Genomic DNA, 12,079 nt, shown 5'->3' with positions numbered 1-12,079 from the left:
AAATTGCAAAGAACAAAAGGCTCACGAGTGTGTGAGTTAACGAAACGGGAGTAGACGTATGACGGGAGGGACGACTGAGTAGTTACAATTAACCAGCGAAAGTAGTACCGAATGTACCAGAACTTTCTGACAAATATGACCGTAATTCGTTCCTGGCCTTGCAGAATGACGATTAAAAAGTGTGCTGCCGTGAGAGGTTCGATGTTTTGTTTCGTCGAACGTGCTCTAAGGTGCGACGTTTAACGATCGAACGGGCGATCCGCTAATAGTGCCGCGGATAGAGGGGCTTCCAGCCCGCAGGTGCTCCGGCAATTCGGGCAATTCCATGACTATGGTGGTTCCTGCATACGAGCAGGCTTGTCCTTCTGGAATGTTGGTTCTCTATGAGATCTTCCTCCTCGAGTAAATAAAGAAGAAGATGAGGAGAAAATCCCCCTCAGCTCAGAGAAAGTGCCCCCACCCATCTCGGAGGAGATAGCTAGAGTGAAGAAGAAGGTGACTAGTCATCGCAGGAAGGCCTTAAAGAAGGCTAATCTTACGAAGGAGAAAAAGTCTTTCCCTCCAAAAGAGACAAAATGTAGACATTTAACTAATGACGGAAAGCAACAACAATTACTGCAGGAGCAGCTTGCTTTACAGGAAAAGATCGTACTGAATACTGAACTTGAATTGTTGATCTCGAGCTCAGTTGATATTTTGGAGACATGATAAAACTCAAAAAAGGCGCTGCAGATCGAATCGCAGATAGAAACATGGTAAATCAATAGTAACATTCCATAAAAGGTTGAAAATGATTTCAAGTGCAGGTGAAAACAATATTACTTCGACGAGCGATAGCCTTCAATAGACATGTGCACAAAAATGTTCATTACAGTTACACAAACGACGTACGATCGTTGCCACAACAGAACAAGTGAGACTAGCATTGTGGCACCGCTGTTAAATGAAACGTAACTGTGTGCGTTTTTGCATCTCACTAAGATCAACCATCATCAACCTATGCTGTACCCTTTCCTTGTATCGTGTAAGGCCCTTTTCCCCTATTCTACTTACTAGAACCCAGTGCATCGGACGACACACTTTCTTCGTCGCCATCATCTCCTGGGTCGTCCATTTCTGCGTGTCGGTGTAGTTCATCACTGTTGTTGCCATTTTTTTCACTCCGTACTATCTGATACTCTCGCTGCAGTTCCGCAAGTTGACGGCGCAACTTTACCACCCGGCTGCGCAAATCTTTTTCTCGACTGACCAGCGCTTGAATGTGACCAAAGTTTATCTTCAGCTGGGACTGATCAATCGACCAGCGCGTATACAGCTCGGACCATAGCACAATACTGATCGGTGCTACCGATGGCCAAATGACGGCGGGATTCGGTTCGTACATTGGGTTTAGTAGGGACTTAACAACCTCCGGTCGGTTAAGGTGCGACCACAGGCTTGTCGTGCGGGTGGTAACTTTCAGCTGTACTCGATCTCGCTCACAATCGCCCAAAAACGTACCGTACTGGCTGAAGTAGCTGTGCTCGAACATTGTCACCAGCAACCGATGGTCATATTCGAAGCTGCAGGGAAACTGCGCATACAGCTGATACACACAGTCGAGAAACAGCAGAAACGTTGCGCTAGAACTTTTTCGTCGTTGATTCGTCGGCGTGTAGCAGGAATGTTTGTGACGGGTGGAAAATGGATAACCACCCTGCAGCCACTCTCGATCGATGAGCGCCTGAAGTCTGGCAGGAAAAACGAAAAGAAACGGAATCAAGACCGAATGTTGAACAGTTCCATAGGAAAAAAAACTATCAATAACTTACCCTCTGATGGTACGACTATCAGGATTAAGTATGATTTGCACCAGCGATGTTACGACGAGCGTTGTATCGATACCTTTTCCACCGTGCACCAGCACCGGGCTACCCTCCTGATCGAGACACTGTGCCACTACACAGGCCGCATTCAGCGCATTCAGCACAAACCCGAGCCAGCCAGACATTTCCAGTCGCGATAGCCACTTGTCCGAGCTGCACTGCACGTCATTGCAAGCTTCCATCAATTTGATAAAACTATCTAACAACGCCGACACGGAACTGAATTGTCCAATCGGTCGCGTAACCTTCTTCCACTGCGAATAATGCTGATCCGTTTCCGTCGTGCTGCTCTTACCCTTCGCCCACGTGTCAAATATGAAGCCCTTCTTGCTTCGGCCCAGCACCGCATTCAGGATGGCTTCATCCGCCCGGCAACGCTTCGTAACGCCCGGAGCAGCTAGCGGCTGTGCACTGCGCAACATGGCAGCGCCGTTTGCGTGCCGGTAGGAAAGCACCGGAAACCTGCCTCCATCGCGAAAGGCGGCCGACTGGATGATCTGTTCGTCGGTAATGGTGCGAGCCACCACGACCTTGGAGCCGTACGTTGGACAGACCTGGTACGCACTGTTTACCGTCGTCAGGCGCCACTCGTCACCGTTCGCCAATAATTTGCCAAACTCTTGCTCAGGCCTGTACAGTGAGTAACCATCCTCGAGGATGTTGTACATCGGAATGTAAAAGAATGGGTAAAGCATTCGTGTCTCCTCCAAATTGGACAACTGTTCGATTGAGTTGGAAATATTGAAGTATTCCTGCGGGGACGATATTTTCAGCGCAATGATACGCAGATCTTTGCATTTCAGTATGATGGTACCGCCCTCGAGGATGTTGTTAACGATATTAGGCTTCCGTTCGACTAGGTCAATGTTTTGATGAAGCAGCTAAAAGAATCAAAAAGACGCAATAGCAGTAAGTAGCAGATTGGCTAGATAGTACGAAGTATTAAATATGATATTGTGAATGCTTCTTATGGGAAACTAACATAGTGCAGCTGAAGGGAATGAATGAAAAGATAAGAGAAAAAGACTTTCTAATGCCAAGGCCAACTAGCAGAGCGATGAACGACAATGGCGTCAAAAGGAACAGTACAGTTTTAAACATGCGTTATAAAGTTAAGCATCATGTTCTAAGATTTTTTTTCTCGATAACAGCAGCTTCCTGTTAGTGAAGTGTGAAGTGAAAGCAAGCAAAGCTCTACAAAATGGTGTAGCATTTTTACGGGAAGCGGCCATAATTTAATTAACTACCTCATGGTGACAGAACACAAGTTGCAACTTTTAAATCAAATTATGGTCTAGTAAGCGCACTACTCTAAAAGCAATGGACCACGTTGGCAAACAATCTGAACTGTTCCGATTGCCATTTGAGATAGACCGGAAATCATTCATCCATATGGTAACCATATGGATGATAACGCTTCTTGCTACTCGTATCTACGCATTGTCCATACAGGAAAGCGATAGCTCCATAAAACATAAAACCATACTTACCCACAGTTCTTGTGCACCTTCTTTTCTGGTGCTTAGGATCAAATGATGTCCTGTGATACAAAGCGTTCCATCTATAGGCCGATCGCTTAACTGATCGTACAGCAGGACGCCATCCAACTTGGGCGTCAGTATGAGTTCGGCGAATTCCATCCGCGTACTGGGGAACGCGTTCCGCGTCCACCTAGGCACGTTGAGCTATCGAGCAGACCACCGAATCGCTAACGTTTAGCCCTGTTGCGCCTCCGGTTTGTGGACACAGCCTGCTTATGGCGGCGAATTATTTTCTACCGGATGTACAAAGCACAGGCTAACGCGTTAGATTGACGAGACGTATGGCAATACCGTATATACTATTACAGCATTTGGAAACTGGTTAGCACCACACCATATGAATCAAGCTATCTTTTCGTGCACAACACCAGACATCTACAACAGGCGAAGGGATCATTTTCCTGTTGTAAATTTTATCACTACACGCCACTTTCCGTACATTTGCCTCTTGATTGTGCTGCTCTTTTGTAAGAACTCAGGCCTCCTGTAGACGCGTGAATGGACAACTGTCAAAGCGTCGGATTCCCAAGCTACAAAACGGTAGCTTCTCACATGACGGTTGACAGGCAGACAAGTGGTTTGTTTTCCTGAACAGTTTAACACTTTCCAGACTAAATCGTACACATCTACGAAACAAATTATTTTCCACCATTAAGATATAGGCATTGACGTTTGTAATGGAATTTTAAACACCCAAAAACTAAACTTACAATTGACGACAAACATATAGTGAGATGTGGTTTGACTCACTAGTGAGACAGTGAGCATAGCTTGCTCACGTCGGAAAATTGTAAACAAAATAAAGTCTTATCAAACTAGCCTTGTTGTAATTTTCATTTGCAACGACGTAAATAAACGTGGTTCTAGTTAGTCATCGCTATAGACGACCTCAATGGGGACAACCACCGAAGGGATCAAGGTGCAGCGCTCGGTACACGATCCCAGAAACCCGTTGGTGTATCTGAATGTAAAAGTTGGACAGGAGAGTGGTACGCAAGCGAGCTATTCCTAGTTACTGTTCGCAGCCCTTGTTTTAGCTAATCTTTCATTCCGATTCCTTCCAGTTGGCCGGATCGTGATAGAACTGCGGGCAGATGTTGTGCCGAAAACGGCCGAAAATTTCAGAGCCCTCTGCACGGGCGAGAAGGGTATATCACCGATCACCGGAACACGCCTGCACTACAAGGGTACACCGTTTCATCGTGTAAAATCGTTGTTCATGTCACAGGGTGGAGATATAGTGAATTTTAACGGAACTGGATGCGAGAGCATCTATGGGGACACATTTGAGGATGAAAATTTCTCGCTGCTGGTAAGTACGTGTGCTGTAATAAAGCGGGAGATATATTATTAAAACATAATTTTACAGCACGAAGATGGTGCTGTCTCGATGGCAAATTTGGGTAAGCCACATACCAACAATTCCCAGTTCTTCATAACTTCCGGCGAATGTCCACACCTGAACGGGACGAACGTGGTGGTTGGGTACGTGATACGGGGCGGTGGTATCATCGGAGAATTAGAAAGACATTCCAACGATGAAGGTCACCCAATTGTACCAATTGTCATAGAAGACTGTGGACAGATAGCACCCGGGGATGATTGGCGAATAAACGATGACGACGACGAGATAGACCCGTTGCCGCCCTTTCCGGACGATTGGAACAAATTCTACGATGAGTTTACGGTATACGAACATAGCACTGGCGCGAGGTTTGTACGGCATGATTAAAATAGTTATCATTTACCATCCTACACAACATACAGGTCGATGAAATGCTGCAGTACCTGAATGCAATCCGAACCGTTGGCAACCGGTACTTCAAGGTTGATCAATTCGTAAGGGCAAATCGACGGTATAAGAAAGCGGAACGGTACTACAATTTCTTCACCAACCAGCTGAACAAAGTGTCACCGCGCAGGGAGATACATCGCACACTGACCGAATTTCATTTACTTAACTCTCTCAACCAGGCCGTTGTTCAGTTGCGACTAAAGGATTACGCAAGCGTGGTGTGCGCGTGCGACATAGTCCTTTCTATTGATCCGGACAACACGAAGGCACTGTATCGGCGTGGAATGGCAAATAACGAGTTGCAAAACTACGAACAATCGTTGGAAGATTTGCGAAAGGCGCTGAAGCGAATACCGGATGATAGATTGATTCTGAACGAGTATGAACGTACGCGTAAAAATCTGCAAGAGTACACGAATCAGCAACGGAAAGCTTTTGCTAAAATGTTCCATTGAGGAAAACGGCCGTTTTGCTCTGGAAGGAACCGTACGCTTCAGAAGTAATACGTTCGTTTTATTTTATAACTTTTTCAAATGTACGTCGTTTGTTAAGTGTAATACCCCTTGGGAACTATTAAGATCCCCTGTCTCAGATGATTGTTGTTAATAAATGTTATATAAATGTAAAGAACGATGGAGGAGACTATGTGCACAATTCGTGCCATATATACGTTGTTGTCGCAGCATATAAACGCACATTTTGGAAATAAATGATATTTTTATTGAAATTGTATCGTACGAAGATGTTTAATACCATTCTAACACAGGGGTTCTAATTTTACTTATAAACCAAAAAGAACTAAACACAAAACGATAAGATAGAAAAGAAAACTTGCGCGTACATAGAAGAAATAAAACGCCAACAGTGACACAACGAACAAGAAAGCTCGTCTCTCTCATGGATTAGCCTCTGGCCAAAAGCTTCTGCAAAACCTGCCCGTAGATCTCTTCCACCGCCTTGTATTCCGCGTTCAAAGATTCAATTCGCTCGGAAACGCTCGGAATTCCGCACATTGCGACCGTCACATCCACACCGCGCTTCTTCGCCCGGGCCAGATCACGCCGATGGCGGCTGTAGTTCATGTTGAGACGCTTCTTTACCTCGATCCGGTACGCACGATACTGTTCCGCGTTATCCGTATCGGTAACGCCAAGCCGCAATATCTCGTATACCACACGGCACTGCTTCGGATTGATGAGGTAGGTTTCACGCGCCTGATGTAGCATATCCTTCGAGAATCCGGCGAGCAGCTTGTCGGGCGCGAAGCCGGGCAACTCCTTGCAGCGAATTGCATCCACCACCGACCGTATTTGCTGGATTGCTTCTATCGGTTCCTCGAAGGTGATGTCCGTAATGTTGTCCTTCTTCCGGAAATACTCGTAAGTTGTCTGAAAAGAGAGCAAACCGTTAATCACGTTCACGGGAAACGGTAACTATCACCTACATGCTTGATCAATCGCGTCGCAATGCCCAGCTTCTGGAATGGTGGCAGTATCAAAATCTGGCTAACCCGTGGTCGTACGTTCTTCGGATAAGAGTAGTACTGATACACGCTCACGTACCCAACGGTGGCGTATCTTACATTCGCGGAGCGATCTGTCGCAGATTCATTGTTGTTGTCTGCTCCGTAACGTTCGTACACGGTGAAAAACAGCCACAGTGGATCAATCTCGACTCTGCTAAATCCATCGATGTACCAAAATGAAAACATTTCCAAGCGTGTGTGGAATTTCATATATTCAGCATTTTCGGCCGAGGACACGTACACCTCAAATGTGCGCGTCCCTGTATCCCGACCGTGCAACGGATAGGTAAACTCATCCACTTTCGTACCTAGCGGTCGGAACGCTGGTGTTTTGGACGCATGGATGCGCTTGAACTCGTCCAAATTAGTGTAATAGCTACCGTTCTCCACCATGTCCGCAAGTGACTTTTCCACATCGTCCGCCTTCAAACCCTCCGTTTGCAGCTCCTCGACTTTCTTGGTGTAGCTGATATCGAAATACAGATCCAGTGGGCCCGCCGAGGCCATAATTTCGATCTTCAGATCCCGGTAGCCAAAGATGCTCTCCGATTCGCCGAATATTTGATGCGCCATCTCCGGCGCGAAGACCAGCTCCTCGTTTTCCACATCCGCCTCGTCCCGCACCAGGCGAAATCGGGTGCAATCGAGGGCGTAACTAACGAAGCCTTTTAAGTCCGCAATTTGTGACATTTTGCCTCACACAATTGTTGGCCACCAAGCTAAACTAAAACCGATCAAAATACTGCAATGAAATTTGCGCCAAAAAGAAGCTTGTGTTAGCAACCGGTGTTGGCACGCAATTTATGGGGTATTTCACCGTACAAGGGAATGACCAAATTGTAGTTTACCTTTTTGGGGCGCCAGCTAGCGATTGGATGAATCGGGTTTGAAAACGAATTTAGCAACCAGCAATCCAAGGCAAGCACTTTTCGATAATGGCCGGAGAAAGTGCAAGCAGAAAATTAGAGCGCCGAAATGAGAAAATGATCATAAACATTTTGCATGCGTTTGACAGCTATCAGATTGGACAGCGTTTGATTTGACAGTTGTCTGAAGTTTTGCAATTTAAATTGCACGTTAGTGCACAGGACATTCGCCCTTCAATCGAATTTACAAGACATAATAAACAAGCTTCATATTAAGAAAGTATTTGATCGTTTTGATGTACAGGCAGTCCCCGAGATACGCGGTTTTTTGAAAATTTGACAGATGAGCTAGTTTATAGCACAAAATTTAAGCAAAATGGTGAAAAATTGGTCGAAAATACCTTCTATGTCACATAAAACATTTGTGTTTAACTTTTTTAATGTAATGTTTCTAAAAATCGCCTGATTCGCTGCATAAATTAAATGCAGAGAAGGAAGTCGACTCGGTGCCTTTGAGGTATAAACGAAATCGCACCAGGATTCGACTTACGCGGAAATTCGAACGCGGAAATTTGTGTAATAGGGCAGTGCACTCCTTTCTTTCAAATAAAAGCTTGCCTCGTGCCACCGCAGTGCTAAAACACGCTACCTGCAAAACGTACATGTATTTCATTTGATTTCTATTTTAAGCCAACAACTGTATGCATTGCTATTGCTGAATATATTACACATTATTAGTCATTTCGTCAAGAATAAGACCAATAGGGACAAATGGAATAATATTATAAGAGAATGTTTGCAATCCTGCAGAACCGGTGGAAGAGATACAGCATCATGATTACACCTGCCTGTGTAATAGGGCAGTGCACTCCTTTCTTTCAAATAAAAGCTTGCCTCGTGCCACCGCAGTGCTAAAACACTCTACCTGCAAAACGTACATGTATTTCATTTGATTTCTATTTTAAGCCAGCAACTGTGTGCATTGCTATTGCTGATGTTGGTATCTTGTGCGTTGTTTTGGCTGTAATGCCATATGAATATATTACACAAATAGTCATTTCGTCAAGAATAAGACCAATAGGGACAAATGGAATAATATTATAAGAGAATGTTTGCAATCCTGCAGAACCGGTGGAAGAGATACAGCATCATGAGTATACCTGCCTGTGTAATAGGGCAGTGCACTCCTTTCTTTCAAATAAAAGCTTGCCTCGTGCCACCGCAGTGCTAAAACACTCTACCTGCAAAACGTACATGTATTTCATTTGATTTCTATTTTAAGCCAGCAACTGTGTGCATTGCTATTGCTGATGTTGGTATCTTGTGCGTTGTTTTGGCTGTAATGCCATATGAATATATTACACAAATAGTCATTTCGTCAAGAATAAGACCAATAGGGACAAATGGAATAATATTACAAAAGAATGTTTGCAATCCTGCAGAACCGGTGGAAGAGATACAGCATCATGATTACACCTGCCTGTGTAATAGGGCAGTGCACTCCTTTCTTTCAAATAAAAGCTTGCCTCGTGCCACCGCAGTGCTAAAACACGCTTCTTGCAAAACGTACATGTATTTCATTTGATTTCTATTTTAAGCCAGCAACTGTGTGCATTGCTATTGCTGATGTTGGTAACTTGTGCGTTGTTTTGGCTGTAATGCCATATGAATATATTACACAAATAGTCATTTCGTCAAGAATAAGACCAATAGGGACAAATTGAATAATATTACAAAAGAATGTTTGCAATCCTGCAGAACCGGTGGAAGAGATACAGCATCATGATTACACCTGCCTGTGTAATAGGGCAGTGCACTCCTTTCTTTCAAATAAAAGCTTGCCTCGTGCAACCGCAGTGCTAAAACACGCTACCTGCAAAACGTACATGTATTTTATTTGATTTCTATTTAATTTGATTTCTATTTTAAGCCAACAACTGTGTGCATTGCTATTGCTGATGTTGGTAACTTGTGCGTTGTTTTGGCTGTAATGCCATATGAATATATTACACAAATAGTCATTTCGTCAAGAATAAGACCAATAGGGACAAATGGAATAATATTATAAGAGAATGTTTGCAATCCTGCAGAACCGGTGGAAGAGATACAGCATCATGAGTATACCTGCCTGTGTAATAGGGCAGTGCACTCCTTTCTTTCAAATAAAAGCTTGCCTCGTGCCACCGCAGTGCTAAAACACGCTTCTTGCAAAACGTACATGTATTTCATTTGATTTCTATTTAATTTGATTTCTATTTTAAGCCAACAACTGTGTGCATTGCTATTGCTGATGTTGGTAACTTGTGCGTTGTTTTGGCTGTAATGCCATATGAATATATTACACAAATAGTCATTTCGTCAAGAATAAGACCAATAGGGACAAATGGAATAATATTACAAAAGAATGTTTGCAATCCTGCAGAACCGGTGGAAGAGATACAGCATCATGATTACACCTGCCTGTGTAATAGGGCAGTGCACTCCTTTCTTTCAAATAAAAGCTTGCCTCGTGCCACCGCAGTGCTAAAACAGTCTACCTGCAAAACGTACATGTATTTCATTTGATTTCTATTTTAAGCCAACAACTGTGTGCATTGCTATTGCTGATGTTGGTATCTTGTGCGTTGTTTTGGCTATTATGCCATATGAATATATTACACATGATTAGTCATTTCGTCAAGAATAAGACCAATAGGGACAAATGGAATAATATTACAAAAGAATGTTTGCAATCCTGCAGAACCGGTGGAAGAGATACAGCATCATGATTACACCTGCCTGTGTAATAGGGCAGTGCACTCCTTTCTTTCAAATAAAAGCTTGCCTCGTGCCACCGCAGTGCTAAAACACGCTACCTGCAAAACGTACATGTATTTCATTTGATTTCTATTTTAAGCCAACAACTGTGTGCATTGCTATTGCTGATGTTGGTAACTTGTGCGTTGTTTTGGCTATTATGCCATATGAATATATTACACAAATAGTCATTTCGTCAAGAATAAGACCAATAGGGACAAATGGAATAATATTACAAAAGAATGTTTGCAATCCTGCAGAACCGGTGGAAGAGATACAGCATCATGATTACACCTGCCTGTGTAATAGGGCAGTGCACTCCTTTCTTTCAAATAAAAGCTTGCCTCGTGCCACTGCAGTGCTAAAACACGCTACCTGCAAAACGTACATGTATTTCATTTGATTTCTATTTTAAGCCAGCAACTGTGTGCATTGCTATTGCTGATGTTGGTAACTTGTGCGTTGTTTTGGCTGTAATGCCATATGAATATATTACACAAATAGTCATTTCGTCAAGAATAAGACCAATAGGGACAAATTGAATAATATTACAAAAGAATGTTTGCAATCCTGCAGAACCGGTGGAAGAGATACAGCATCATGATTACACCTGCCTGTGTAATAGGGCAGAGCACTCCTTTCTTTCAAATAAAAGCTTGCCTCGTGCAACCACAGTGCTAAAACACGCTACCTGCAAAACGTACATGTATTTTATTTGATTTCTATTTAATTTGATTTCTATTTTAAGCCAACAACTGTGTGCATTGCTATTGCTGATGTTGGTAACTTGTGCGTTGTTTTGGCTGTAATGCCATATGAATATATTACACAAATAGTCATTTCGTCAAGAATAAGACCAATAGGGACAAATGGAATAATATTATAAGAGAATGTTTGCAATCCTGCAGAACCGGTGGAAGAGATACAGCATCATGAGTATACCTGCCTGTGTAATAGGGCAGTGCACTCCTTTCTTTCAAATAAAAGCTTACCTCGTGCCACCGCAGTGCTAAAACACGCTACCTGCAAAACGTACATGTATTTCATTTGATTTCTATTTTAAGCCAGCAACTGTGTGCATTGCTATTGCTGATGTTGGTAACTTGTGCGTTGTTTTGGCTGTAATGCCATATGAATATATTACACAAATAGTCATTTCGTCAAGAATAAGACCAATAGGGACAAATTGAATAATATTACAAAAGAATGTTTGCTATCCTGCAGAACCGGTGGAAGAGATACAGCATCATGATTACACCTGCCTGTGTAATAGGGCAGTGCACTCCTTTCTTTCAAATAAAAGCTTGCCTCGTGCCACCGCAGTGCTAAAACAGTCTACCTGCAAAACGTACATGTATTTCATTTGATTTCTATTTTAAGCCAACAACTGTGTGCATTGCTATTGCTGATGTTGGTATCTTGTGCGTTGTTTTGGCTATTATGCCATATGAATATATTACACATGATTAGTCATTTCGTCAAGAATAAGACCAATAGGGACAAATGGAATAATATTACAAAAGAATGTTTGCAATCCTGCAGAACCGGTGGAAGAGATACAGCATCATGATTACACCTGCCTGTGTAATAGGGCAGTGCACTCCTTTCTTTCAAATAAAAGCTTGCCTCGTGCCACCGCAGTGCTAAAACACGCTACCTGCAAAACGTACATGTATTTCATTTGATTTCTA

General features: G+C 43.3%; 3 protein-coding genes across 3 annotated transcripts; 1 reads left to right on the top strand and 2 right to left on the bottom strand.

The window, feature by feature from the left end:
- Positions 1-812: 812 nt before the first annotated feature.
- Positions 813-3,505, bottom strand: LOC128310514 (myotubularin-related protein 9). The gene is made up of 3 exons (XM_053047169.1): positions 3,356-3,505; positions 1,812-2,746; positions 813-1,730 (listed from the first exon to the last, which is right to left on the bottom strand). The coding sequence occupies exons 1-3, from the start codon at positions 3,503-3,505 to the stop codon at positions 1,046-1,048; spliced, it is 1,770 nt and encodes a 589-aa protein (XP_052903129.1). The 3' UTR covers positions 813-1,045.
- A 750-nt stretch (positions 3,506-4,255) lies between these two features.
- Positions 4,256-5,862, top strand: LOC128299909 (peptidyl-prolyl cis-trans isomerase D). The gene is made up of 4 exons (XM_053036059.1): positions 4,256-4,395; positions 4,471-4,718; positions 4,776-5,093; positions 5,174-5,862. The coding sequence occupies exons 1-4, from the start codon at positions 4,299-4,301 to the stop codon at positions 5,654-5,656; spliced, it is 1,146 nt and encodes a 381-aa protein (XP_052892019.1). The 5' UTR covers positions 4,256-4,298; the 3' UTR covers positions 5,657-5,862.
- Positions 5,863-5,928: 66 nt separating this feature from the next.
- On the bottom strand, positions 5,929-7,698 carry LOC128299907 (histone acetyltransferase type B catalytic subunit). Its single transcript, XM_053036058.1, has 3 exons — positions 7,575-7,698; positions 6,646-7,468; positions 5,929-6,589 (listed from the first exon to the last, which is right to left on the bottom strand). The coding sequence occupies exons 2-3, from the start codon at positions 7,414-7,416 to the stop codon at positions 6,104-6,106; spliced, it is 1,257 nt and encodes a 418-aa protein (XP_052892018.1). The 5' UTR covers positions 7,417-7,468; positions 7,575-7,698; the 3' UTR covers positions 5,929-6,103.
- Between the last annotated feature and the right edge of the window lie 4,381 nt (positions 7,699-12,079).

This window comes from Anopheles moucheti, chromosome 2 (assembly GCF_943734755.1).
Source record: "Anopheles moucheti chromosome 2, idAnoMoucSN_F20_07, whole genome shotgun sequence".
Taxonomy (NCBI): domain Eukaryota; kingdom Metazoa; phylum Arthropoda; class Insecta; order Diptera; family Culicidae; genus Anopheles; species Anopheles moucheti.
This window is presented reverse-complemented; position numbering and strand designations above follow the sequence as displayed.